This window comes from Crocuta crocuta, unplaced genomic scaffold, assembly GCF_008692635.1.
Source record: "Crocuta crocuta isolate KB4526 unplaced genomic scaffold, BGI_CrCroc_1.0 scaffold340, whole genome shotgun sequence".
Classification (NCBI taxonomy): Eukaryota; Metazoa; Chordata; class Mammalia; order Carnivora; family Hyaenidae; genus Crocuta; species Crocuta crocuta.
In genome coordinates this window covers 3,276,626-3,302,072 of record NW_027530642.1, presented here as the reverse complement: position 1 = coordinate 3,302,072, position 25,447 = coordinate 3,276,626, and the positions used below count along the sequence as shown (strand labels likewise).

Sequence of the window (25,447 nt, the reverse complement as noted above, 5' to 3'; positions counted from 1 at the left end):
ACTGGTGGGGGTGGGCTCTGGGCCACTTGGTCCGCCAGCCTCCCCTGCGTGCTGCCTCAGGATCAGGCTGATTGATGCCCTGCGGTCCACACTGGCTGACAATCCGTGCACAGAAGTGGCCTTCCCCGTGGGGCCATGTCCTCCTGGGGTCAGGGACTGGCCTCTGTTTCTCTGGCGTTCGGAACCAGACACAGTAGACAGGAGGCATGTCAGCAAGTAAAGATAGGGATATTGGGGTCCTCCAGCTCAGTTACCCCTGGTGGGAAAACCCAGGGCCAGAGAGGGAAAAGGACTTGCCCAGGGGCACACAGCAAGTCTGGTCAGAACCAGGGATGGAATCCTACTAACCCCCAAAACGTGGCTCTTTCCTCACAGTCCACTGCTAATAAACAGTTGACAGGCACCAAAGAGGATAACGGGGGGCAGGTGGGGGAGCGGTGAGGGGCTGGCCAAGGCATCCCGCCAGTGGATCCTGTCTGTTCCTGCAGGTATATTGGTCTTCACTTTGCCATCCTGTTTGATCCCCCGTCAGCCCTGCGACATTGGCTTGGCAGGAATATTTAATCCTTTAACTGATGGGGAAACTGAGGCTGGAACAGGGACCAGACTTTGTCTTGGCACTTGCAGCATCCCCTGTGAAGGCTGCACCCTCACCCGTGGCTGAGGGATGGCTGTGGGAGCTGGCAGCTCACAAGGGAGGCAGGTGGTTTTGTTGCTGGGATGCTGGGATCACTGGGCCGTACTGGGAAGCCCTCCGGACTGGGGGCAGACCGAGGGCCTGCCCCTGGGCCTCGGCAGTGGGGTGTCTGCCAAGAATAGAGGCCAGTGATCAACCAGTTTAGAGACCAGGAGGCCCAAGCAGCCTCCTTCCTGGCCTGCAGCCCCAGAATAGCCTGCCTCACCTGTCCCCAGGGCAGCAGCAGTCGTGCAAAGGGCCCAGCACACAATTCACAATCAGGGAAAACTCAGAAAGTCCTGGATCAAACACCCCCCCACCCCTCCAGTCCTCCAGCTAACACTCAGGACTCCCCAGAGGTTTGGGGGGAGCCCGAGCCTCCTGCAAATCCCTGGGGGTGTGGCTCTTCCTCCCCTAAAATCCTCCAGAGGGGACAGTATCTCATGCTGGCAAAACACGGCCACACAGAGGCCAAAAGCACAGAGAGGCGGCAACATAATTCCGAGTCGGACACTGAGAATACAACCTCTATTTTTTTTTTTTTTTGTCCAAAACATGTAGATTGGTTTTGCTGAGTATTTTTTCTTCTTTTCTTTTTTTTTTCGACATACTTACTGCATATAAAGTCATGCAAAGAAAACAATGCAGACAGTAAGAACCTAGTGGATGTGCCAAGGCGTTCCACATCAGAGTCAGTCCCGGGGGGGGAGGGGGAGAGGGAAAGAGGAAGGGAAAGGAAGAGATTCGAACCCATGGCTGCGGGACGAGGCGTGAAGAGGAGAAATCCCAGCGCTCTGCTTGGACCAGCAGGTGCGGAGGGGAAAGGCAATGGAGACACATGCTCATGAGCCCCAGAGACTGGGGGAGGGGGGAGGGCACACAGAGGCAGTAGGGTGAAGTCCTGGGAGGCTGGGAAACATCGTAGTGGGGACCTCAGTTTGGGAGGCAAGCAAAAATAAAAAAGAAAAGAAAGATATTTCCGTCTTGACAACCTCCCCCCACTCTCTCTGCTCTGATTTGCTATTTCTTAGCATTAACATCTGGTGTTTCTCAGTCCTGAAAAGGAACCTTAGGACCAAAATGTCAACAAGGCCCTCTTCCCCTCACCTCCTGCACCCCTCCATCCCCTGGGACTCAGTCCACCTCAACCCCAGATAACCACAGGTGACAAAGTCCATCTCAGAGATGACATTAAAAAAAAAAAAAAAAAAGACCTAGAACAGAAAAAAAACTACCCCTCATCCCGCCTCCCACATCCCTTCCCAACCCAACCCAACCTTCCTCACAATAATTTGAGAGGCTTAGTTATCACATAAATATCCATGAACGCAAAATCCATTTAGGAAACACACAGAAGTTTGGCTATAAAAAGGCATGCGGTCCAAGTGGAAGTGATACCTAAACGTTGCCTTCTTTGCCCCCAAAAAGCAATCAGATTCTCTCCCTCAGATGTGACGGAGCTGGAATTCTCCAGGGCTGATGGAGGGGTGGAATGGGCGTTACTGTTGGAGGTGAACATCAGCCGGAGGAGAAGAGTGAGGGCACCCTGAGACGATCGTGCTCCACACGCTGAGGGGAAGGGTCCGCGGGGACAGAAGACGGGACAGGATGGGAGAAGGGCTAGGGAGGCAGTTTTGTTGCTGGGATGGGTGGGGGGGAGCTCCTGGTGTCTGCTCCCCTCTCACCCTCTCCCACAGGGGAGGCTGGCTCAGGGGTTGGGGGGACCCTGGAAGAGGGGAGTCAGGGAGATGGGGGCAGATGCCACATTCCTCCTGATTCCGCCCCTCTTTTTCCTCAGCCCCTGGGGGACGCACAGCTGGGCATTCTGGCCTATAGCCAAGGCAAGAGCAGGCTCACGGCAGCCAGGAGGGGGAGTCCTTGGAGCCAGCACCCAGGGCACCCAGGGCACCCAGGCCTGAGGAAGCCCCGGCCTGGCAGGAGACGGAGAGTGACAGGTGGTGGCAGGGAGATGTGGCTATTTGCTCTGAAGTCGTGATAGCTTTTGTGAACAGTCAGGTTTTCTTGACGCAGGTGTGGCGGTGATGGCGGTGGTGGTGGTGGTGTGGGGTGACGTAATTGGGGGAATTCCAGCACAATCCAAGTGGGAGAACCAGCAGCCACATTCCATGAACGAAGAGAAAATCTCTGCAGTACGGGGCCCCCAGCCCGGTCTTTCAACTGTAAGAAACAGTATGCGTGGTGGGTAATGCGGTCGCTTCCGAGGGCATCATGTTTTCCTCGGGCAACCACCCTCTCCCCGTACTTAGATGGAGTTGAAGCTGCTTTCTGTGGTCTCACCCAGCTTTAACCCTCCTAATCCCCCCCCCCCCCCAGGGGACCTGCAGAGTCTTCCCTGTGGTCCTCCAGCCCCTACCCCATGGTTTTCCAGCAGCCGAGTTCCCCCCACACATCCCCCTCTGGGCGGACACCACCTCCTTCCTTTAGATTATCCCAGATGACAGATGGCGGCAAGCAAGGAGAGGCTCTTACTGGGGCAAGACGGAGGGCGCCCCAGATCTGTGGAAGTGCACAATTTGCCATTTGCCATCCCGGCGGTGCCACACTCGGGTCTCCTCCGACTGGGCCGTGCGGGGGATGCCACCCGCATCCAGGTACTGCGTGATGCGGATGTAGGCGATGCAGGCCGACTCGTCGCCCATCAGATGGATGTGGGGGTTCAGGATGGTGGTGTGCACGGGCTTGCTGTTCCGGGACCACACTGGAGGTGGGGGTGGGAGGGGGCAGAGGAGATGCACCTGGGGGCCTTCTTCACTTCCTTCATGAGCCCGTCTCCCAGCGACCCTCTCGGCAGAGGCACCCCCCACCCCACTGCTTCATTTCCACAGGAGGGATGTCTGGGACAGGGCTCAGCTAGGAGTCAAGGCAGAACTTCTAGGTGACTAGATCAGATCCCAGCTTACAGACGCTGGGTTTCAGGCATGCCAATTCTTTAAACACAGGGGAATGGGATTTTTAGAATCACAGTATCTCAGACACACAGAAGTTTAGGACTCTGATTGGAGAATCAGATGAACTTAGACGAGGATCTCAAGCCCAGAGTCCCTACAGAGGCCAGGCAAGCACATAAACGAGACTGGTGAGCTGGGTGTAAGATGCTAAATGACAACAGACTCTGCCTGAGCCAGGGAGCCGTAGGGGTGGTGGAGACTGGTGACCCCATGTCCCACCTACAGAGGGCGCCCTGTACACAGCTTCCCTGGTGGTTGATGCGTGAGTATGGTTGACCCCTGAACAATGGGGGCGGGGGGGGGGTGAGGGCACCCACCCCTCTGCACTGTTGAAAATCTACATATACCTTTTGACTCCCCTAAAACTTAACTACTAATAACCGTCTGTTGACTGGGAGCCTTACTGATAACGTCAACGGTCGGTTAACCCATGTTTTGTACGTTATTTGTCTTATAATAAAGTAAGCTTGGGGAAAGAAAATGTTATTCCTTAATAGGAAAAAAGCAATACATTTACTGAACAGTGCTTTTTTGGGAAAAATGCGCGTATAAGTGGCCCTGCACAGTTCAAACCCATGTTGCTAACAGGTCAGCTGTAACTGGTACCCAATTTGCCATGCCTTCTGATTTTTCGAGAGAATCTAGAAATCTGGGTTTTTATGTGAAAACGCCTCATTTTTTATTATTGACATTTAATTCAAATTTAAAACATCATGCAAACCGCATGAAACATATGTACAGTCCAGATACATGGCCTGTGGACCCCTCATTTGCCAACCTGACTGGCAACAGAATGGAAACCTGGGTAATAGTCAAACAGGAGAATCTTAGGATCTTTGAATTGTAAGGATGGAATTAGGGGTCATGGGGTGAGGTCATGGAGTTCTCCAGAATCTGGTGGGCATGCGGAACTCTCGTAATCGTGCCAGAACTGAGAAAGGTGCCTCAAACCAGCTTTTGTCTGCAAAATATGAGCTACTGTTGTTATTATTATTATTGTTATTATTAGTAATTATTTTGGTTCTGGGAACTCTCAACTTTTTTTAGCAAGATAGAAAACAAAAGCACAGAAAGACAATGACCCCGGGAGGGGCTGGACAGGGGTCACCGGGGTCCCAGGCTCCAGAACTCTGAGTCACTGAGTCTTACACAGGAAGACTAGACTGATAGACTGTTAACAATGTGTGGCTCTCTGAGAGATTATAGAGCTTTTGCTTTATAGGCTCAGGCGTGACCTCAGAGGTCAGAGGTCACCCAGTGGCCCTCCTACAAACTGCAAGGGAGCCACCCAGTGGCCCTCCTACAAAATGCAAGGGAGCCTCTTCAAGCATCCTTGACAGCAACCACGGCTGGAGGTGGTCCAGACCGTCAAGTTCAATGCATCCACTTAGCACATCTGGAAGCTGAGGTCCAGAGAAGCAATCTGACTTGTCCCAAGCTGGGCTGCTTTCTGAAGGAAACACAGTAGGAGCCTAGAAGAAGTCAGTCTCCAGATGGGACTGAATTAGGACAATCAAGAACCATCTCAGAAGGGACAGACAAGCTCAGCATTGTTGAGGGCGCTAGGCTTTGCTGTTGTTGGCAAGGGTTGGGGTTCTGGGGGACATCTGGAAAGAAATGACCACCCTAATTTGGTGTCTCTGAATAGACCATAGCCTTCTAACATTCCCCTCTGTGGGTAGCAGGGGAGGAAGGACCAGGTGCGCCAGTACCCCCAGGGAAAAACAGGCCGGATGGTGAGACATGGCCGGGGGCAGGCAGTTACTCCGGGTCTTGCTCTCATGGGCCCTTTGGCATTCAAATTTGCAGCCTCGGGACCCCGGTACTGTGACGGGGGGCCCTGCCCAGACGCAGGCCAAGAGCTAGTTCAGAGGACAGACCTGTATAGAGGTGGCCATGGTGATCAGCGAGGGAGCCCCCGGGGAGGGCGACACTTGGGGTCCAGCCACCTCTCTTCACCTGAGAACTTAACCTCCATTGCTAGCCTTGGAATATTGGAGTTTGATTAATCAAGGGAAAATGCAGCTTCCTTCTTTGCAGCTTTTTGGGGGAGCTCCTGAGTCCTTACTCTGTAAGATATGGTTGGATTGGGTGCAGGCAGGAGGGGACTGTCTGGCTGGGGGGCCACTAACACATAATTGAGAGGGGGAGGCACGGGGCAGGAAAGGGAAAGAGTGACTCAGGACTGGGCTCTGCCACTGACTTTCTGGGTTCCTTCAGATGAGTCATTTCCCCTCTCTGGGCCTCAGTTTCCCCTTCTGGGTGTTGAAGAGATGGACTAGATCCTTTTTCAGTCACTTAAATGCCGCCTTTGGTTTAGCCATAGACAAGTGCCACTGTACTGACTTCATTAAAATATTTCCTTAAACCAATACACTTTACCAATTTGTGTCAATTTATTATAAAAGAAAGCATTCTGGCACAGTCAGTAATGAACAACCAGTACCACAGAGCACAGTTTTAATCGTGAGTCCAACGTAAATGAAATCAAGTTCTGTAATCCTAGCTCCACGCTCTCGCCTGCCAAGGATCTGAGCCTGAGCCTGTTGTCTCTTTGATGAAGACGTAGGGTGTTAGAGGGAGATGTTTGAGACTAGCACCCGGCTGAGCCTTTCCCCCTGATGAAACCAGACGTATTGGAAGAGAATCTAGGAAGGGACCAACCTTCTCACTGTGTGAACCCATGCTCTATCGAGTGGTGCCCGCATGCACGAAAACCATCTTGGGAACCCTCGGCGGCATATGCCTGCCCTTTGGGGTACCCCAGATCTGCTGCCTCTCACGTCCTGGGCTAGGTGAGTCTAACCTGCATGTGCTTTGGTTTGCCCCTGTCTGACCCCTCGCCAAGATGAGACGTGGACACAGGCAGAAAGCGCCCTAGGTCAAGGCCCGGCCTCAGCCCCCTGACGGCCCCTGGTTGCAAAGCTGCCAGGGCCTCTCCTGCAGAGGAGAGGCCCGGGAAGGACAGACACACGGACAGAGACCTAGACAAACAGGCAGGGGCACAGCAGTGTGAGCTCGGGTCCCCTCCTCTTCCCTGTACTGCCCGCCCACAGGCGTTAACAGCCCATGAGCCAGCCTGTGACGGGCTGGACAGCTGGGGTGGCCCCGGGCACCTAGATGGCTGCGACTCGGGTACATGCTCTGGCAAGAAGGCTCCTGTATCTGTAAAATGGGTATAAAGGCCCTCACTGCACCCTCCCAGGGGCAGGGCAGGAGAGGGCTGGGAGCGCTTATGCCACTTGTCCCACGTCCCCATCCTCAGCCACAGGAGGGACAGCTGGCAGTCAGATGGGCCCAGGTTATGAGAGGGAACCAACGTGGTACCAACCCCTGTCCACACGGGATCTTCCTCTTCGCTGGCTCCTGAGCTTCCCCAGGGCCCTGCCTGTCACCCTGCTGTGCCATCCGGCAGGACATGGAACGGAGAGCAGACAACAGGCACCCCAGAGAGAAGGGATTGCTCACGGTTTTCAAAATAGAATCGATGGAAGTCCAGGCCCTCGACCAGGTTCCCCAGGGCCTCAGGTTCAAAAGCGGTCATCCCAGGGTCACACATCTTCCTAGAGGGAGGAATCCGTCAGAGGAAACGGGAGTCAGGGTCACCTCTGGAGGCCACCCTCCAACTCCAGGGCCTGGACTGGAGGAGGGCGGGCCTGAGAAACTGGAGGGATGGAAGCCACTTCCCAGGATCAATGACATCAGCGGATCAGCTGTGGGACAGGACTTGCAAAGTGTGCTGTGAGGCACCCACCACCGTCCCCTGGTGGCCCTGGGAGGCCAGGGTTCAATTCAGGTCCTGGCCCTGCCGCTCGGCGGTTATAAGATCCCCAGCAAGTAGCTAGTGGCCTCACATCACCCGGCAAGGATGCCCTGAGTGGCCGTGAAGCCTCGTGCAAGGCCCTCAGGTGCGGGCCCAAGTGACTGCATCTCCTCACCCCAGGTAGCAGGCCCAGAGGGGCCTTTCCCCATCTGTCTTCCTGGGGGGAGGACCTTTCCCTTCACATCGAAGTGACTTCTGCTCACCAAACAGGTACATCCCTGGAGGGGGTGCATTTTGCTACTTTAAATGTGGCCTTTTGGCCCTCAGCATGAGCCGGTTTCCTCTTCTGTAACAGGAGGAAAATAGCATTCCATCAAGTTTTTCATGCCTGGGAGGAAGGCGCACAGGGTGTGGGGAGGAGGCCCTCTGCTGTGTATTTTCAGCTCAGAGCTCCCTTCCAGCTCAGCCTTCTGGAGAGCCCTGAAAGCCGGGTTGAGGGAGGAAAAAAAGCTGTCTCCCCCACTGCCAGGTCTCTGGGATCTGTGGCCCAACAGAGACCCCTGTGACAATGACAGGGACAGGAAGTACCTCGGGACCAGCCAAGATCCCACCCTTGGGGAGGATCTGGACATGCTGGAGGTGGGGTATCAGGCCCAGCATCATCTGAGCTGGATCCTGGCTACTGCAAGTCACTCTCTCCCTGCTCTTCCCTGACTGTCCTGCCCATGTGACCCCAGACAGCCCACTTTTCCACTCAGCCCCTCAAATTCTCCAAATGGATTACCTGAGGATGGGGGGGTGGGGCACTGGGGACTCTGCTCAGACCATATGAGATGCTTGGGGCCATTCAGCTCCAGAATCGTCCATGGCCGGGGGTCTGAGCCTGAGCGTCCGGGAGACTGAGCACCCCCACTGGAGAAGCCCTCTCCAGGAGGGCTCGGGGGTCCCTGACTCTGAAGGGATCCAGAGACCACCTGCTCCACCTCCACTATACATCTGGAGACACTGAGGCTCAGTGAGTGAGGGGTACACAGGCCCAGACTCAGGGTACCACAGGCTCCAGAGGTCATAGCAAGGGGTCAGAACTGGAGTCGCCTGCAGATGTCAGAGAAAGTGACATCACAGAGGTGAGGGGGGTCCCTAGAAATGGCACTGGTGGGGGCTGGGGTCCACAGAAGCCCCCTCTCCTTCCTTCCCTTCCAGAGATGCTCTACGACTCTTCCCGTGGCTGATTTCACTCCTTATAGGGCTGGCCACGGGGTGTCTGTACTTTTACGGTTTACCCAGGTGCACACATGCATACACATCCGTGCACGGCTCTTCCGCACAGTCACGGACATGCGGTGCAGACAAGTGCATGCACACACACGTGTGCACGGTCTGTCTCACACCTGTCCCTTCCGGAGTCCTTGCTCCTCCAGACATAGCCAGTGGATTGTGGGCGGAGGCCCCCCCACTGCTGCAAACCTTCCACCAGTGACAATGCACCTGGCCTGCCAGGCCTTTGGGAGACAAACTTCAGCCCCCTGGGGCATGGTGGAAACTAGGAGCCAGCTGCCCAAGAACCAAACCCCAGCCCTGTCATTCCCAATTCATCTAAACCCAACAGGCAAGGGTCATTCTGCCTCAGTTGGCAGCTTTTGTCCAAAACACAGATGTGGGGGTCTCGTCAGCCCTGCCTGAGTCGTTGACAATCCCCCCTCTCGCTGGGGTGGGCTAAGGGCCCACTGGTGCCTGCTTTGGGGCCAGACCAGGAGGCGTGTGTGGGATGACCACCAGGGGGCGCTCCGGCTCAACCTTTGCACACAACCGCCCCTTGCAAGGCTGGTCCAGGGGTGCAGGGGACAGGCCCATACCACCTGTTGCATTTTATATTATTTTTGGACACTCTGACTTATTCTTATAATTTAAAGTTCTGTTTTGAGGGTCTTTGGCTCACCCCTGCTCGCTGGAGGACACGCCTGGCCTTGTCCACCTGAGGTCAGAGGCCTGAGGAGGAGGCCCAGGCAGCAGGCCTGAAGAGCGGCCCGCCTCCCTCCCCTCCTTCCCCACTCATCTCCTGAGGAGGCCCTGCTGTGGTGGGGACCACCCGCCCCTTTCCTTGGGGAAGCAAAAGAGTTTTGCTGGAGTCCCTCCTGAGGAACAAGATAGGAGGAGGAGGAGGAGGAGAGGGAGGACCGACATGCGGAGAAGTACTATGAACAGAAAACTTCTCTAAAGCATAAAATCTAAACGCAAAACAGAAATATGAACTCAGCCTGATTCACGGCTCATGCAGAGGGAGCAAATGAGAGTCAGAGACCGGGACCCCCAAAGTTAGCCATCAGGACACAACCCCCCCCCCAAACAATGATCTGGGCATGACATGCAGAATGGGCCCAGCCAACTCACGTGTAGGACTCGAAATCTCCATTGCTTATGGCTTCGATCAGCTGCTCCGTCACTTTTATAATCTCCTGTTTCCGCACTGTGAGGCAGGAGGGGACACAGAGAAATGATGGTAGTGGTGATGGTAATGGTAATGAAGCACCGACTGCCATTTTCTGAGTCCCCATCACAAGCCAGACCCTGTGCTAAGAGCTGAGGGCCTCGTGGAGACTGTCCCCTTTATATTCACGCCCTCCCTGGGAGATGGGTATCATGACTCCCATTTCACAGAGGCAGAAACTGAGGCTCAGGAACATGGGAAAAGGTGTGAAAGTTCCCTCAAGTGCAGGGGGCACAGCCGGTGTCCTAGGTGGAAGTCTTTGCCTCCGTGAGGCGTGCGTGGCAGACATTCTGACGGGAGGTCTGATTTGAACCCCGGGTGTCTCCATCCCCTTGCTTTGCCACTTGAATCAAAACCAGGTTGACAGGGAGGTTGTCACTAGTAGCCATGAACCAGGTCCCCCCTCCCCCCATGCCCAAACCGGGGCCCCCAAGGCAGGTCTTAGGGCTTACTCATCCCTCAGGTCTGGGTGAAACTTTGGTCCATTTGGGTGCCTGTAGGAATCAGGCACTGAGCTGCTCAGAACTTTCTAGGCATTAACAGATCCCAGTTGCTGAGACCTGGCCTTCTGGACAGGCTTAGGCATCAGCTTTCTTATTAGATGTGTGCTGTTCCAAGCCCCAGTTTTCCCGTCTGTGAAATGGAAACACCTCTCATCGCTTCAGTGCCAAACCCCGCCGTGAGGACCAGACAGACTTCGTGTAAATGTGGGTGCAGGTCTTTACATGCCTGTAACAAGGCCACAGGGTTGTTTCCGCCCCCAGCAACGAGATAACGAGGTGGGCGAGGTGATGTGCGTAAAGCGCCCGGGCACACAGTAGGTACACATTTTAAGTTTTCCGCCTCCTCCTACTCAGGTTGCCACACCTGCTCCTCACAGACACCCCGGAGGTCCACAAGGCCAGCGTCCCCCCATCTGATCCACAAGGACCCTGGGCCTCTGTGACACAGGAAGTGGGGGCTCCCAGCAGGGCCGTCTCAATGGAGGCCTCGCATGGCTCCCTGGGGGCAGGCCCCCTCTGCCTCAGGCCAAGCCTCACCCCACACCCGGTCAGCTCCCCGGCCTAGCAGAGCAGCCTCCCGTGAAGTTCATGGGCGCATCGCCATTTCTCAGCCTGGGGCCCTGTCCCTGCCCCTCTCCTCACCGCTGCGCACACAACCCCACGCTGTCTCACGCCGGGGAGCACACCTCAGGCCCAGACGACACCGAGTCCTGCGACATCCAGGCTGAAAGAGCCCTTGGGGACCAGGACTCAGCCTCCTTATCAAACTTTTGGGGAAATGAAGGCCCAGTATGGGGCGACTAGTCCAAGGACATAGAGCATATTGGGCACAGAATTTGGCTTCGAACCCAGAGCCCTCTCCACAGGACCCCCACCCCCACATGCTCCCTGACACATTAGGCCTATGTGCTCATCTAGTTCCCAGCTCAAATGTGCGCTCTACGGGGAAGCTGGGCCATGGCTGCCCATGTCCTACGGGGGTCCCTGCACCTGGAACAGACCGGACCTGAGCTCCACAGGCGTACATCACTGAACAAACGAGGGTGCCGGGCACTGCGCTGTGTGCTCTACCTCACAGCACAACTTCATGTGGCTGTCATCTCCCTATCGGCGGCGAGCAAACGGGAGGTGAGAGAGGTTGGCCGGTCTGCTGCGGCAGGCTGACCGCCTCAACCAGAGTTCGCGGCTCGGAAGCCCACCATCTTATTCTCAGGGCAGGGGCCGTGTGCCTAGCACGGCTCTGGGCACATGGGGGGTGCTTTTCTTCCATGTCAGTGCCACAGTGAGGGGCTGATTCTTTGTCTCCTTGCTCTGCTAAGATTTTCCAGGGCTGAGAAGGAGCCTGTCTTGGACCATGAGCCCTGCTGGCTCTCATTCTGGGGCCTTGCCTGGGGCAGGGGCAGAAGGGGCATGAATGAATAAATCAGTGGGTGCACCGAACAGGGGCCTGGGGCTGCTGTCTTCACTTTGTGTCCTAGAATTGCCCAAGTCAGGTGGTGTCTGTCCCCAGGAGTCTGGCCTCCTGGTTGACTCTCTCCTCCCTCATGGAGACTGAGGGCGGGAAGAACCCATCGCTACCTGGAGATACCTCATTCACCCCCATGCAGAATCAGGGTGATGATCCGGAGCGGGTGCATGTGCCCCCCGCAGGCCTCCTATGCCACCTCCTAGCCTTTTCTGCACAGACTTTACCATTCCTTCCAGCCTGACATTGCACGAGCCTATGCTTATTTAATGCCCTGTGCCCAGCAGGCTGCTTCTCACTCCATCTCAGGGAGGCTAGCAGAGCGGCCAGGGGCTTGGATTTGGAGCCAGAGTCCCTGGGTTCAGAAATTGATTCTGCCCCTTAACAACTGTGACCTTGAGCAAGGTGCTTCCGCGTGCCTCAGTTTTCCCATATATATAATGGAGCTACTGATAGTACTTACCTCACAGGGCGGACCTGAGGACTGAGTGAGTTAAGAATGTAGCTGTAGAAATAACTAATACATACATGGTTCTCACTAAGAATCAGCTCCCATTCCGAGTCCTTTCTATCAACTCATTTATGTAAATAATGATGCATAAGATAAAGCATTTAGCCCCATGCCCGGCACTCCGTAAGTACGAGCTGTGATTATTGTCATCTGGAAATTTCTGCATTGGGAGTTTTCCCTGAGGACAGCCTCTGGTCTCGAGCCAGGGCAGAGGTGTTTCCCAGAAGCCTGCTGCATGATGGTTTCATCTTGGTTGGAATTTGGGGGTCTGCAGCCCGCCGGCACCCGGCTGCGCTGTTTGACATCTCTCTCCCTTTGCGCCCACTCCTCCTTCTGTTAAGTCAGCATCTCCTCCTCTGAAAGCCCCTTGTTACAGTCCTCTCACCCTTTCTGCCTTCTGGGGCTCTGAAGTGTGCACCTGTTTCCCCAGACCCTATGCGCCCTCTCCCTCTACCAGTCTTCTCTTTCAAGGGCTGAAAGCCTCCACAATAGGATTTACAGGATCTGATGTAAGCTGGCCATCCACTCTTTGAGAATCCTTGAGCTATTTAAATGCCTCTCCGAGTATGAGCACACAAACCTCAGGGTGGCTTGAATATTGCATAATATCAGGTCTGGAGTAACACTTTCTATCCCCTTCCCAATTCTGGACACTCTACCTCTATTAATGCAGCCAGATACAATGGCTAACTTGGCTCTGCCCCCAGCCACTCAGGGCATCAAGTTTGCCAACAGTGGAAGTCTAGTGAGCAGAAATCACCCTAGGAGCTTCATCTCTGGAATGGAAAATCTGGGAGTCTGGTGCTTCCGAGATGTGGAGAAATTCACTCTTGTTTTGGGCCCCTTCCATGTCCTCAGCAATCCTGTTGCCGTGTGATAGATTCATCCGGCAGCTTCTCAGCAGCAACTCTCTGGCATTTCTCATCTGCCAGGTGTCCACTCATTCAATTCAGGAGTGCTCCCCCACAGATGGGAAAGCTGAGGCCCCAGAGGGGTTAAGGCACTCTCTCAAGGTCACACAGCATACTGAGGCTGAGCTAGGATCAGCCTTCCTGGCTGGTATTTCCCAGAATGTCTCTGCCCAGATTCTAAGGCAGCTCTTTGGGTTGGGGGAGGAAATGAATTGTGCATGGAGTTGACCAGGAGGAGGTAGGGAAGTGGGACGGAGCCTGGCTGGGCCTCATGCAGCTCAGGGGAGGAGAGGCCTGTGCACGAAGCCTGAGGTGCTCTGAAATATTAATGTCTGTCTTTGCTCAGGGGAAAATGTTCCCTAGAGGATGACATTCCTAATTAACTTTAATGTTGGGTCAGAATCTGCCCCACCAGCTGCTATTCTCACTTAGTAAGAAGACTTAACAAATTAACACCAGAAAATGGTTTTCTCTGAAACTCTCTGACGCCTGAAGAAGCTGGGGGAAGCACAGGGCTCCTCTCTCCTGCCGACCGCAGAGAGAAGCTTCTGGCCGGGCCAGCATCTCTTCCATCAGACACAGCCTTTTACATGTGGGAGACTGAGCACGGGACAGTGTCCCACTTCCACCATTAATAACCTAGATGTACCCTTTCTCCCTGGGCCTCAGGGTCTCGCTAAAAAAGGGGCCTGAGTGAACGAAAATTTAAGACATCACAAATCTTCCCACCCTGGTCTCTCTAGAGCAGAGGATAAATGGCTACAAATGTGGGGCCTCAGGGATGTCAGCCAGAACCACTGCCCCAGGTGGAAAAGGTCTTTGACGGGTCACATTTTACATTTACACTGCATACAAGTTTTGCATTCTGTCCAAATATTTCTCTGTCTGTTTCACATATAAATATTTGTCCTAAAATAATCATCGAGTAAAATTAATGCTCCAAGAAAATGTTCTGTGGCCTCCTCTCATTCAGCCATAAGCTCCAGTCTGAAAAAAAAGAAGGGGGCGCCTGGGTGGTTCAGCTGATTAAGCGTCGAACTTCAGGTTAGGTCATGAACTCATGGTCTGTGAGTTCAAGTCCCACGTCGGGCTCTGTGCTGACAGCTCAGAGTCCGGAGCCTGCCTTCTGATTCTGTGTCTCCCTCTCTCTCCGCTCCTCCTCTACTTGCACTCTCTGTCTCTCTGTCTCTCTCTCACAACTAAATAATTTTTAAAAATTAAAAAAAAGAAATTAAAATTTATTAAATGATTACCATGTGCCAAATACTGTCTAACCCCTTGATACACAACCTTTCATTTCATCCCCACAGCAATCTGCTGAGATTGATACTATTATCATCATCTCTTTACTGAAGGAGACTCAGAGAGGTTGAGTTTGTTAGCCAAGGTCACCCAACAAATGGACCGCAGTGAAGGAGCACAGAGCCAATTCACCTCTACGATCCCCGTCTGCTCTGAGACCAGCAATATGAGACCACAATGAGTCTTTTCAAAATCCCAGTGCCTCTTATCATTAAGACCACAAACCTCAGATGTGGGGAAAGACTTAGATCTACATTCCGTGTCTGTGCCCCCACAGACCTACGGAATCAGAATCCACAGGGGCAGGGCTGGGAATGCGGTGAGAAAATCATACCTGAGGGACTTGGAATGCAGACTTGACCCGACAGGGAGTTTTTCTTCAAGATGACCTATTGTTTTTTAAAGTTTTTATTTACTTTGGGGAGGGGCAGAGAGAGAGACTCCCAAGCCGGCTCTGCACAGTCAGCACTCAGGATCAGATTGGGGCTCAATCCCACAAACCATGAGATCCTGACCTGGACCGAAATGAAGAGGGGGACGCTTAGCCTGCTGAGCCACCCGGGCACCCTGGCGGAATCCATTTTTAAAGGCTGCCATCACGGAAGACTGGTTTGTTCTAGCCCTGGGCTGTGGCGATACTGTGGCTGCACCCACGCCCAGCTGGGAAGGACCATCCAGGGACACCCACAGGGTGGGCCTGGTGTCCCGAGGCACCCTGGCTGAGTCCGAAGGTGGCCACAGAGTCCTGTATGTCAAAATAACCTCAAAGGCGGAAACGCAGTTGTGCAAAAACAATCAGTTACATAGTAAAATGCTCTCTCCCCGTTCATTGCCTTCTTTTAGAGGCAAATATCTAAACTGAAAAACATCTACACAGGTAGAGCTGCAATGTCTCCAAGCCACCGGTGTTTTTCAAAATTGCAGACACCCCCCAGGTGTGTCTGACTTGAGCTGCGAGGACCCCCGTCCCGTAGGAAGAGGACGGCAGGTGCGGGCAGCACAGCAGGTCGTCACTAACTCATCCAAGGACTTGGGGTCCCCGGAGCAGAAGTCCACACTCATCCTTTCTGCTCCAACTCCAAGCATGCTTGCCATACACCGACGCCTTTGAGCCAAGGTCACGAGGCAGGACCTGGAGCCACGTTCCCCGGGTTCACATCCTCATCCCACCCTTATGAGCTAGAGCACCTTGGGCCAATTTGCTTCACCTCTGTTTCCCAGTCCATAGAATGGGCTCAATCACAGCACCTACCTCACGAGGTTGTCGTGAAGCTCAGGTAAATGTAAAGCGTGTGGAACGGGTCTAGCACACAGCACGTGCCCCACAAAGGCAACCACTATCCTGTCATTGTCTTTACTATTTTCTCTCTTACCCTCAGGTCACAGTACCTGGGGTTCTTCTCCCCCATCCTTCTGAAGGTTTTTGGGGACTGTTAGCCACTGGCTCCAGCAGCCCATGTTTGGGGTTAGTCTTCGGCAATGCTTCTCATGCTCCAGTCAACTGAACTGTCTGAAGTGTTGCTTTCCCTTCCTTTCTTATCATCACTTCATGGTTTTTTAAATCAACTCATTTTTATTACTTATTTATTTAAGGAAAGCTTTATGTCCAAAATGGGGCTTGAACTCAGGACTCTGAAGATCAAGAGTCAAGAGTCATATGCTTCACTAACTGAGCTGCTCCTAAAATCAACTCTTCGTCTTTTTTTTTTTTTTGAGAGCGAGCGAGCGAGCAGGGGAAGAGGGGCAGAGAGAGAGAAAGAGAATCTTAAGCAAGCACCATGCTCAACACGGAGCCCGACACAGCGCTCTATCCCACCACCCTGGGATCATGACTTGAGCCAAAATCAAGAGTCAGACACTCAAACGACTGAGCCACTCAGGCGCCCCTAAATCAACTCATTTTTTACATTTTCAAAAGGGAAATGTACACCACTATGATCCATTTATGACTTGGATATGTTCATTTTTTCCCCTAAAACATACCAAACCGCACCCCTCACCCCCACAACGGGAAAAGCCCATCTGTATGCCACTAGTGGACCCAGCACCTCATATGGGCGAGCAGTGCCCTGTGATGTGGCCAGTCTGTGAGTGGCCACAGCCACGGTCTCTGCGGAGGAACAGGACACAGGTTGGTGCCGGGGTCCCTGTGGGCCCGAGCTGTCAGTGAAGGGGGCCTGCCGGGCAGCCCAGGGGGCCCCGACACTGAAGGCAAGGCCCCCCCCCTACCTTTGGTGTCTTCATCCTCAATGGTGGTATTGGTACTCTCTGAAGATTCCTGCCAAAGAGAACATGAGAGGCGGTGAGCCCTGCCTGCCAAGCAGGAGGCCGCACGGCTGGTTCGGGGCTGCCCCGGCTGCCTGACGCTGTGGCCCGGTTTCCGTAAGCCTCACCGCCTCTCCATCCAGATGCTGCCCTGACGACCCTGCCAGACCTCCAAGCCTAAGGAGGGGGAGGGCCCAGCTAAGCGGGTGGCTGGTGGCGGGGGGCGTGGATGAAGGGATGGATGCAAGGAGAACCCTGGCCTTCCTGGAAGGGCTGGGAGGGCTCCCTGGCCCCGTCTGTTGAGGGAGCAAAGAGGGGGTGTGGGAGAGCAGAAGAGGCACATGGTGGCCACAGAATGGGAAAGGAATACACACACTGGCAGGAAAGGAAGAGAGAGAGGCAGGGAGGGCCAGTGTGAGAGAGGCGGGGCTTCGGGGGGAGAAAAACTCCCTCTTCGGAGGGAGACAGCGATGGAATCAGAAGAAGAGGGATGTGGGCCACCATGCCACCACGGGGTCCCCTAGACAGAGGCACGGGCTGGTGGCTCCTCTGCCATGGGCAGGCCCTGGGTAGCTTCGAGAAGCTCAAGAAGGGCCTCTCCGGCGCCCACTCGTTGGGCCAAACCAAGCCCCCCCTCGCCGCAACTGGCACAAACCAAGCCCTGAGATGAGTTCCAGAGCAGAGGGTGGGGAGAAGCGAGAAGCCGAGGGCTGGACTTGGGATGGGGTTTAAATCAACCTGCATACCTGAGGGGGCCCTCAGGTCTGCCGCCAGGCTCTGGTCTGGGCCATGGAGTTGGAGGTGTTGACAGAAACACGCCAACAACACGCACACACACACAACACACATGTCACACGAGGCACACACGTACCGAGCACGCCCTGAGCACCCTCTCCCCGCCCCGGGTTCCCAGTGCAGCCTGCAGGAGGGAGGCGGGCGCGGGGGTTTGAGGCCCAGCATTTACCGGCGTTTGGGAGACGGCAGACACTCACCATTAACTGAACGCTGGAACTGGACTTTCTTTTCTGGAAAAACAAGGAGAAGAGATGGGACAGGAAAAGACACAGCGTGAAAACGGCAGGGAGCAGAGAAACGGCAGGGAGCAGAGAAACAAACGACAGGGGAGGTTTGGAAGGACGATGGGCCTCGGGGTCATCCTGTGTGGTCCCTCGCCCCAGCGTGGCATTGGGGCACGAGAACAGGGCCACCTGCAAGAGCTGCCCTAAGCATGGCCAGTCCTCTCTCAGCCTGAAGCTCTCGGGGCCTCACGTGCAGCTGCCTGGGGCACGCTGTCCCATCAGCAAGTTCCAGGCTGGCCCTCGCTTGCCCCAGGGCCCCCCCATACCGAGCTCGGACAGGGGGACCAATCCTAGGTCTTGGATGCCAGTCGCCTAAGGCCTCTGGAAACCAAAGCCCTTGCCGGACAAGAGGGGGCTCGGGTCTGGAGATGAGGCTCCTAGACTCCCCGTGTGTCTGTACTGAAAGAGCCCGGCCCCTGGGTGGGTTCAACGTCACAGTCACTTGGGACACTTGTTGGAAATAAACATCACCCAGGTCCCCCCCAAGGAGCCTGATAACTAGGCGTGGGGTGGGGCCTGGGCATCTCCGTTTTAAAAAGTATCGCCAGGTGACTGCAGAGCAGGCCCGGTGCCGAAACCACCAACTCTTAAGTGGCCTTTGAAGTCCTGCTTCCCAGCGACGGGCCTGTTCAACTCCTTTACACTGACAGAGAAACTGAGGCACAGCCAGACACACGGCTGAGCCCAGAATTTGAGTCTTTGGGCCCTGCCCTCCCTCCTAGTCCAGCTTTTGGGGAATTTGCAGTTTCGTTCCAACTATTGGCTAAGGAACCAAGGGAAGAGAGAGAGAGAGGGAGGTCACATAGGACACAGGTCTTCTCCCTGTCTCACCCTAAGCTAGGAGGTGCAAAGACTCACATTCAGGGAAGGCTACAGGTCGAGACTGATGCTAGCATTGGACAGAGGGGAAGCTGGGGCCCAGAGACGGGCAGGGGTCTGCCCGAGGTCTCTCAGAGAGCCGGTAGCAGAGGGGAGGCTGAACCCCCTGAGTGCAGGCTTCCTCCTCTGTCCAGGTGTCCAGGCCCCACAGCCTGACTGCACTGCAAAGGCTGGTCCTTCCTGGACGCGCTTCCACGTGAGAGGCCTGGAGGCTGTTCTCCTCGGCGCACTGTAGGGGGAGCAGGGCAGGACTTGAGATGCCCGCAGGGTAGACCTTTGCCAGGGGGAGGCACTGGCCATTCTTGGAGGATCCTTAGGTCTAATTCTGCGCTTTCTGACTTCAAGATCCAAGAGTCTCTGAGGAGCAGAGTCTCCATCCAGGGCCCCCTCAGACGTGGCCAAAGTGGCTGACTCCCGGTCCCTACATCTGCCCCAGCTTGGTGGACAGTGTGACTCCCGCAGCCAGCAGCCCGCGGCCAGCCCCTCATCCCCTGTCCTAGGGGCGGCCTCGCTTCTGGCCGGAGCCTGGCCAGGCACAGTGTACGTGGCAAGGGACAGGCCCTCACAGCTCACTGTCAGCAGAAACCCGAGGAACGCAGGGGCCTGGGGTCCAGGCGGGACACGAGGAGGGAACACAGAGCAGAGACTGCGTCAGTTCGGACATACAGTGACAGGATGGGACATGGGGGAGAGGAGTCACGATGGCACGGATGGGACACCAACAGGGGGCAGTGAGTGAGGTTGAGGGGTGGGAGCGGTCGGCCGCTCCTCATAGAAGCAGAGGCTTAGAGGTGGCTGGGGGGCGGGGCGGGGTGGGGGGCATCACTTCTTGCCAACAAAAAGACTCGATTTCCCTGGATCACAAATGATGATGATACTAATAACCCCACACTGATCAGGGGCTTTCACCAAAAGTAGAGTCACATCTCCTAGACTCACGTGTAGAAGCATAGTTCTAGGGTTAGCAAAAATGGCAGAAATAAAGTGGGGTCAAAATTAGCCCTGCAAGGCCCGTAAAGTACAGCTCGGTGTCATCTCTGTCTCCAAGCAGCCCTTTCCCCCTCCAGCGTTGGAAGCAAACACTGGGGCTCCAGCAAAGCCTCAGATGAAGTCGGTAGTTTCCTCGGGGACCAAGTCAGAAGAAGAATATGTACTTCCCCACTTGGGTGGAATGTGTGTTGTTTAAAGGAGCACACAGCATGACCCCCCAAGGCCCTCTCTGGCGTGAGCCTCAGTGGCCGCCGGAAACACCTGCGTTCCTCCCTTGCACAGACAGCAGAATTGACGGCTCAGATCTCCAAAGGAGGGGACGGTGGGGCCCATCAAACCCACAGCCCCTTGACTTGAGGTCCAGTACCTCTCAGACGAGACCCCAGAGCAACGCCATGCGGCTAGGTTCCCCAGCTCCTGGGCAGGCCACTGGTTGCTCTCGTCTTCCAGCTGGACTACTCCCCTCCTCCATCCCCCACAAAAGGCTATTCCTGGCCTTTGGGTTTCTCTTCATCCACACCAGAGCCACCTGAGAAGCCACTTGGGGTCTGTCCCGCCGCTGCAGGAAGGAGTGGCTGTTTCTTCAGCTGCGCCCATGGGCAAGCCCCGCGGGGACTAGCCATACTTCGCCATGCTGTGATGTCCTTCCGCCCAGATAGCCTCTGCCTCCAGGCCTGGCCTGGAGAGGAGCCAGAAGGGAGCTTCATCCCAAGACCCAGTGTGAGGGAGGACCTGACCTCACACCCAATGGCTCTGTGTCAGCCTTTGCCGGGGCCACGGCCAAGAGCCAAGCGGACAGTGTAGCCCTCCCTCTGCCCCTCCTCCTCCACGGACTTAAGCCGCAGCCCACGGGCACATGTGGCCTCTGCCCTATATCCTCCAAGTATGACCTTTCCCAGGGAACCCAGGGAAACACACTGGCGCCAAGAGGACCCCAGCTGCTCCAAACTGGGCCACCCTTATATTGCACATCCCTCCCAGTGTGTAACCCAAAACAGCAAGGCACCCAGAGCTCAATGTAAGATTGCATTGTAGGATTTGGGATAGGTGTGTGTTAACTTTATAAACTGGGTTGGCTTTTAGAGCTGTGTTTCCAAATATGTCCTGGATCAAACTTTGTTTTCGAGAGAAATCTTACTTGAAAGCTCAGTCTAGAAAACAGAAAAGATAATACTGACTAGCATCTCATGAGTGAGCGTCGCAAGCCAGGACCCCTGCTAAATCCTCACCGTACATTATCCTGCTTCATACTCATGTGCAGCCCCAGGAGGCGGGAATCCCTTTTACTCCCATTGCCCAGATGAGGATACGCAGGTTCGAGGGACTGAAATAACCAGCTGAGGTCTGTAGTTGCTAAGTCCACCCTGGCTCCCTGAACCACTGCAATATCTGTTCCGTGGAGCTGTTTGGCTGAAGTGGGTGTGAGACACCCAGAATCTTCTCTGCTCAGCCTCCCTGTTTCTATCCCACGCTACCTGCTGCCAGGGGTGCCCCCCCAAAACCTTCAGGCTCCCAGAAGTTCTGTTTGAAAACCATGGACTTTGGCTGGTAACCAACTGATTATGCTGATAACCGTAAGTACCCAAGACAAGAAGGAGAAATGATTAGAGAGGGTTTTGTTGCCTATCTTTTTTTCTTTCTTTTTTTTTCTTTTCTGTTTTAAAAGCTTACATCTTGGAAATCATGGAGTCCACACGCGTCCCCCCTGCCTCGATCCATTGCACTTATGAGGAAACTCAAGCCCCCAGAGGACTAAAAGCAGAGAGGAGCCCCAAATCCTGGCCTCAGCCAGCCAGCCCAGATCTCCTCCCATGCAGCCCCTCAACCGAACCAAAGCCAGCAACCTGAGACCATAAGTGCCGCTACGACGAAGCCATGAAGCCACCAGCCCACCGGGATGGCTGTGTTTGGACAGCATCCCACACCTTCCAGCATCCTGGGCACAGCCCAGCCCTGGGGTCCTGGCCAGGCAGGGCTCTGAGCCCAGAAAAAGGCAGGGTCTCAAGAGAGGATAGCCCACAAGGCAAGCCAGTGGCAGGGGAGGAGGGGGCTGGAGAGAGGTGGGGGTGGGGGCAGGCCCCAGAGAGCAGAGGGAAAAGAGAGAGGAGGGAAGGAGGGGGGAGCAGGGAGTGGACAGAAGTAGCTCGGGCATCGGGGGTGGGGGCAGAGGGCAGGCCTGGGCCATGGAAAGGAGGGGATTCTTGGCCCTGAGCCGGCAGACCTTGACAGAGGTGGGTGCCTCTGTCAGATGACTGGCTCTCCATCCTCCATGGGCTTTGTGGGTTGGACTGGGGTGTGCACTGGGTCAGGGGCCCGTTCCAGCCAGGTCACCCCTCACGATCAGCCCTGCGTCTTCTTTNCCTGCCTCTCCCATCTCCTTTCCTCCCTCCCGGCCCCCGGCCCCCAGCCCCCGCCGCTCCCGGGGACAGCCAGGCTGCACGAGTGGCCACATCTGCCCAGAACACCTTCAGCAAGGCCTGGGTCTTGCCCCAGCCCTGAAAGGCGGGCCCTGTGGGCGGAAACGCTGCCAGATGCCGGCCCTGCCAGGCTCTGGGGGGCTTACCTTCACACCATCATTCTTCTTGTTTCCTCCGCTCTTCCCTCCTGCGGAGGAGAAAAAGTAGAGGGTTACCAACACCAGGCAGGGCACCAAGGCCCACAGGGTGAGGAACAGCAGCATCCACGGGCAGGCTGGGGGCACGGAGCCGGCTTAGAGGTCCGGGGGACACCTCCTCCTTCTGCTCCTCCTTCCTCCTTGGGGCCTGGACTGCCGGCGGCCCCCTAGGTGGGCCTGGACTCCCCCGTTCTCAGCAGTCTTGAGTGTGACCCCCTGGCCCCATGGGTCTTAAGAGGTGACCAATGTGCCCCAGGCCCGCGGGGTTGCTGTTTCAGCCCCGGGGATTCCCTCTGGATCCCAGTCACCACCCGTGCTGGTGGCGGCCAACCCGGAGGCCTGGCCGCCTGGCCGGGGGCTGGCCACTCCCTCCCCACCCCGGCCGGCTCTAATTTTAGCCCCACGCTGCTGCGGAGGTCATGTGTCAGCCCTGCTACTCACTCCGGACAGCTGCGAACGTTGTTTTGCTGGTGACGAGAAGCAGATGCCCGGCTCTGGGGCCCATCCCTGCTAGAGCACCCACCCCCTACCGAGGCCTCCTATCCTCACGCTCCGGAGCCCCATGCTAGGGCTGGCTGTGTCCCTGGTGGCTGGGAAAAGCAGAGCCGCAGTTCTCAGGGAGGCCCCTCCTCTGTCATTCCATTCTCCCTCCCTCCTCGCCTCCTGGACGGAGCCCTTGGAGAGGGCAGCAGCCAGGAACCGGCAGGAATGCCCAGCCCTGCCCAGCCCGGCATCTGGCCGCTCCAGACTTCAAACAAATGCCTTAAGGTACACGAGACAGGATAACTATAAAGTGCTTAGCACAGCACTTGACCTGGATGCAGTAGCTGGTCAGTAAATGGTAGCCACTGTACGTCCTTCTCCCGGCGGCCTGGAGATGGGGAGCCTGGGAAAAGAGGCGGCACGGGAAGTGGACGCCCCGGAGGCTCAGAGGGACTGGCTCATGCTAGCCCAGCTCCCCGGTCCTTCTCGCATCTCCACCTGTGACCCCTTCCAGGCAAGTTTCCCTCTTACAAAGTACATGCAGGGGTGGGTGCCTCTGGATCCCGAAGCTGGGAGGAATGAGCTTCATGCACTGGACTGGGGTGTACAGGAGCTTCTGCGAGCTTCACGGGCTCGACTGGGGCGTACAGCAGAACAGGGGAATGGTGCCCCTCTCAACTCCAGCCCACCACCCGCAGGGCTGTAGTCCCCTGTGGTCACATGTTCTGATTTCCAAGAGAAGACAGAAATCTGACTTTTCCTATGAAATCTCCTCATTTGTAAGTGCCGGGACCTCTTTTCAAAAACACCACTGTTTGACAACACCGGCCCCTCAAGAGATGGGAGCTGACCCACGGGCGCCACCTGGACTGGGGTTTCTAGGGACACTTTGGATGTTAAAAAAAGGCTCTGACTGTCTGGGCGGCTCATCTTTCAGGTTAAGGCGCTGCAGGAGCCTTGTCTGGGGAGAGTGGGAAGGCAGTCACATGCGGTGGGGCGAGCCCAAATGTGAAGTTCCAGAGCTTTCTCGCCTGTGGGTCTCATTCTTCCAGCTAGTTCAATGGGCCGATAGACTCCCTGGGAGGCCATCGCCACAGCTTCCCAAAGCTGACCCCTCGATGCGGGGCCGGCCACGTGTCCACAGCAGCCCTCTCCGGCTGGCCCAGCCCCGGCCAGAGGGCCCCTCGGGTGAGCTTTGCTATATCTGCTCAGCTGCCCCGTCAGCTGTCCAGGCTCCCCAGAGAGAAGCGTCTGGCAGGCACGGACCTGGGTTCTCTCCAATGCGCCAAGGGGAGCTTCTTGCTAAGCCCTGATGCAAATCCCTTCCTTTTCTCTTTGGGGTCACACACCGCAGGTCGTTGGGCCCTCCCTGCCTTAACCAGCCAGCTGTGGCCAAGGCCAAAGGCCACTCCCCTGGCTCCCTGGTGACCCATCTCGGTTAAGGGCTTGCTCTGGGGTTGCTCAAAGCTGCACCAGAAGCAGGCTTTGCCTCTCTCTGCCTAGCAGTGACCCTCACTGCCTTGTCACAAAGGCCACTTGAGTGAAAGCACAGGGACCGCTTACACAGGGCTCGGTAACAGCGGGGAACAGGAATATTGCTGCTTCCTGGGCCTAGTTTGGTCCTGCCAGGACTCGTACCCTGGTATTTGGGAGGCCTCCTGGTCGGGCTGGCCCAACCTGAGAGCCCAGCACCGCTGTGAGGTTGGGGAGCCAACCTTTCCTGATGGGCCTCTGGCTTGCTGACCTTTCACCTCTTGCCCCTTCTGGGTGCAAGTGCCCTAAGCATCCAGTCCTTGGTCCTCCGTAGCCCTCACTCTCCCCAGGCCCCTGGCCCAAGGCCACCCAGATATCCGACAAGGCAATGCTCTCAACAGACCTGTGCAGGATATATTTGGGACTCTGAGGTCCCACCACCTACCAGAGAAGTTCCTGGTAGCCAGCATAGTGGTAAGGATGGCTCCCTGCAACAGAGAAGGAGGGGGCGTGGGGCACAGGACGTCAGAGGTGAGGGGGGAGAGGAGAGACAGAGAGGTGGGAGGGGTGGGGGGAGGGGAGGCAGGTGCTGCATTCAGACACAAAGCCAAAGCCTTCCGCCCTGCCCCTCCATCTGTGTTCACCCCACAGCCCAGAGACTGTCCCTGCCTCCCTGGGGAAGTCGGGGAGAGCTAGGCCTTAGCTGGCACAGCTCCTGGGACAGGGCCATCCTAGCAGCAGATATTAATAGGTTCCGCTGGCCTGGCCAGGGTGGTGGAAAGGGCTCGGGGACACCTGTCAGTGGGGGCTCCTAAAGGCCACGGAAAGGTCCTGCCTGGACAAGGACAGTAGACCTGACCTCCTGGGCGCCCTTTACCCTCCGCCCGGTGCATTCAGTCCCTCGTTCCATCGTTAGTTTGTCCACCCGGGGCTCTGAAACTCTTTTGTCTCGATGAGGGGGCTAGGGGACTGCCCTTCTGGTTCTGACACTGATTTGGACACTCTCTGAGTCTGACAGTTCCTGATTTTAAGACATGAAAAAGGGTTTTGACGTTTTGAGATTTCCTCTGTGATAG

The 25,447-nt window shown here is 55.8% G+C and overlaps 1 protein-coding gene across 4 annotated transcripts in view; it reads right to left on the bottom strand.

Annotated features, from left to right (window-relative positions):
• Positions 1-1,981: 1,981 nt before the first annotated feature.
• CAMK2A (calcium/calmodulin dependent protein kinase II alpha) overlaps positions 1,982-25,447 on the bottom strand; it is a 59,421-nt gene continuing 35,955 nt past the window's right edge. The window contains exons 12-20 of one of the 4 annotated variants that reach the window (XM_077769008.1): positions 24,817-24,859; positions 23,230-23,301; positions 22,365-22,405; positions 17,846-17,878; positions 16,818-16,866; positions 9,800-9,875; positions 7,114-7,208; positions 3,167-3,395; positions 1,982-2,854 (exon numbers count right to left, since the gene is read on the bottom strand). In XM_077769008.1, coding sequence (XP_077625134.1) covers positions 2,851-2,854; positions 3,167-3,395; positions 7,114-7,208; positions 9,800-9,875; positions 16,818-16,866; positions 17,846-17,878; positions 22,365-22,405; positions 23,230-23,301; positions 24,817-24,859 — 642 coding nt within the window. In that variant the 3' untranslated portion in view covers positions 1,982-2,850. The remainder of the gene's footprint in view (positions 2,855-3,166; positions 3,396-7,113; positions 7,209-9,799; positions 9,876-16,817; positions 16,867-17,845; positions 17,879-22,364; positions 22,406-23,229; positions 23,302-24,816; positions 24,860-25,447) is intronic. The other 3 variants (XM_077769009.1, XM_077769010.1, XM_077769011.1) reach the window with 3 other exon arrangements.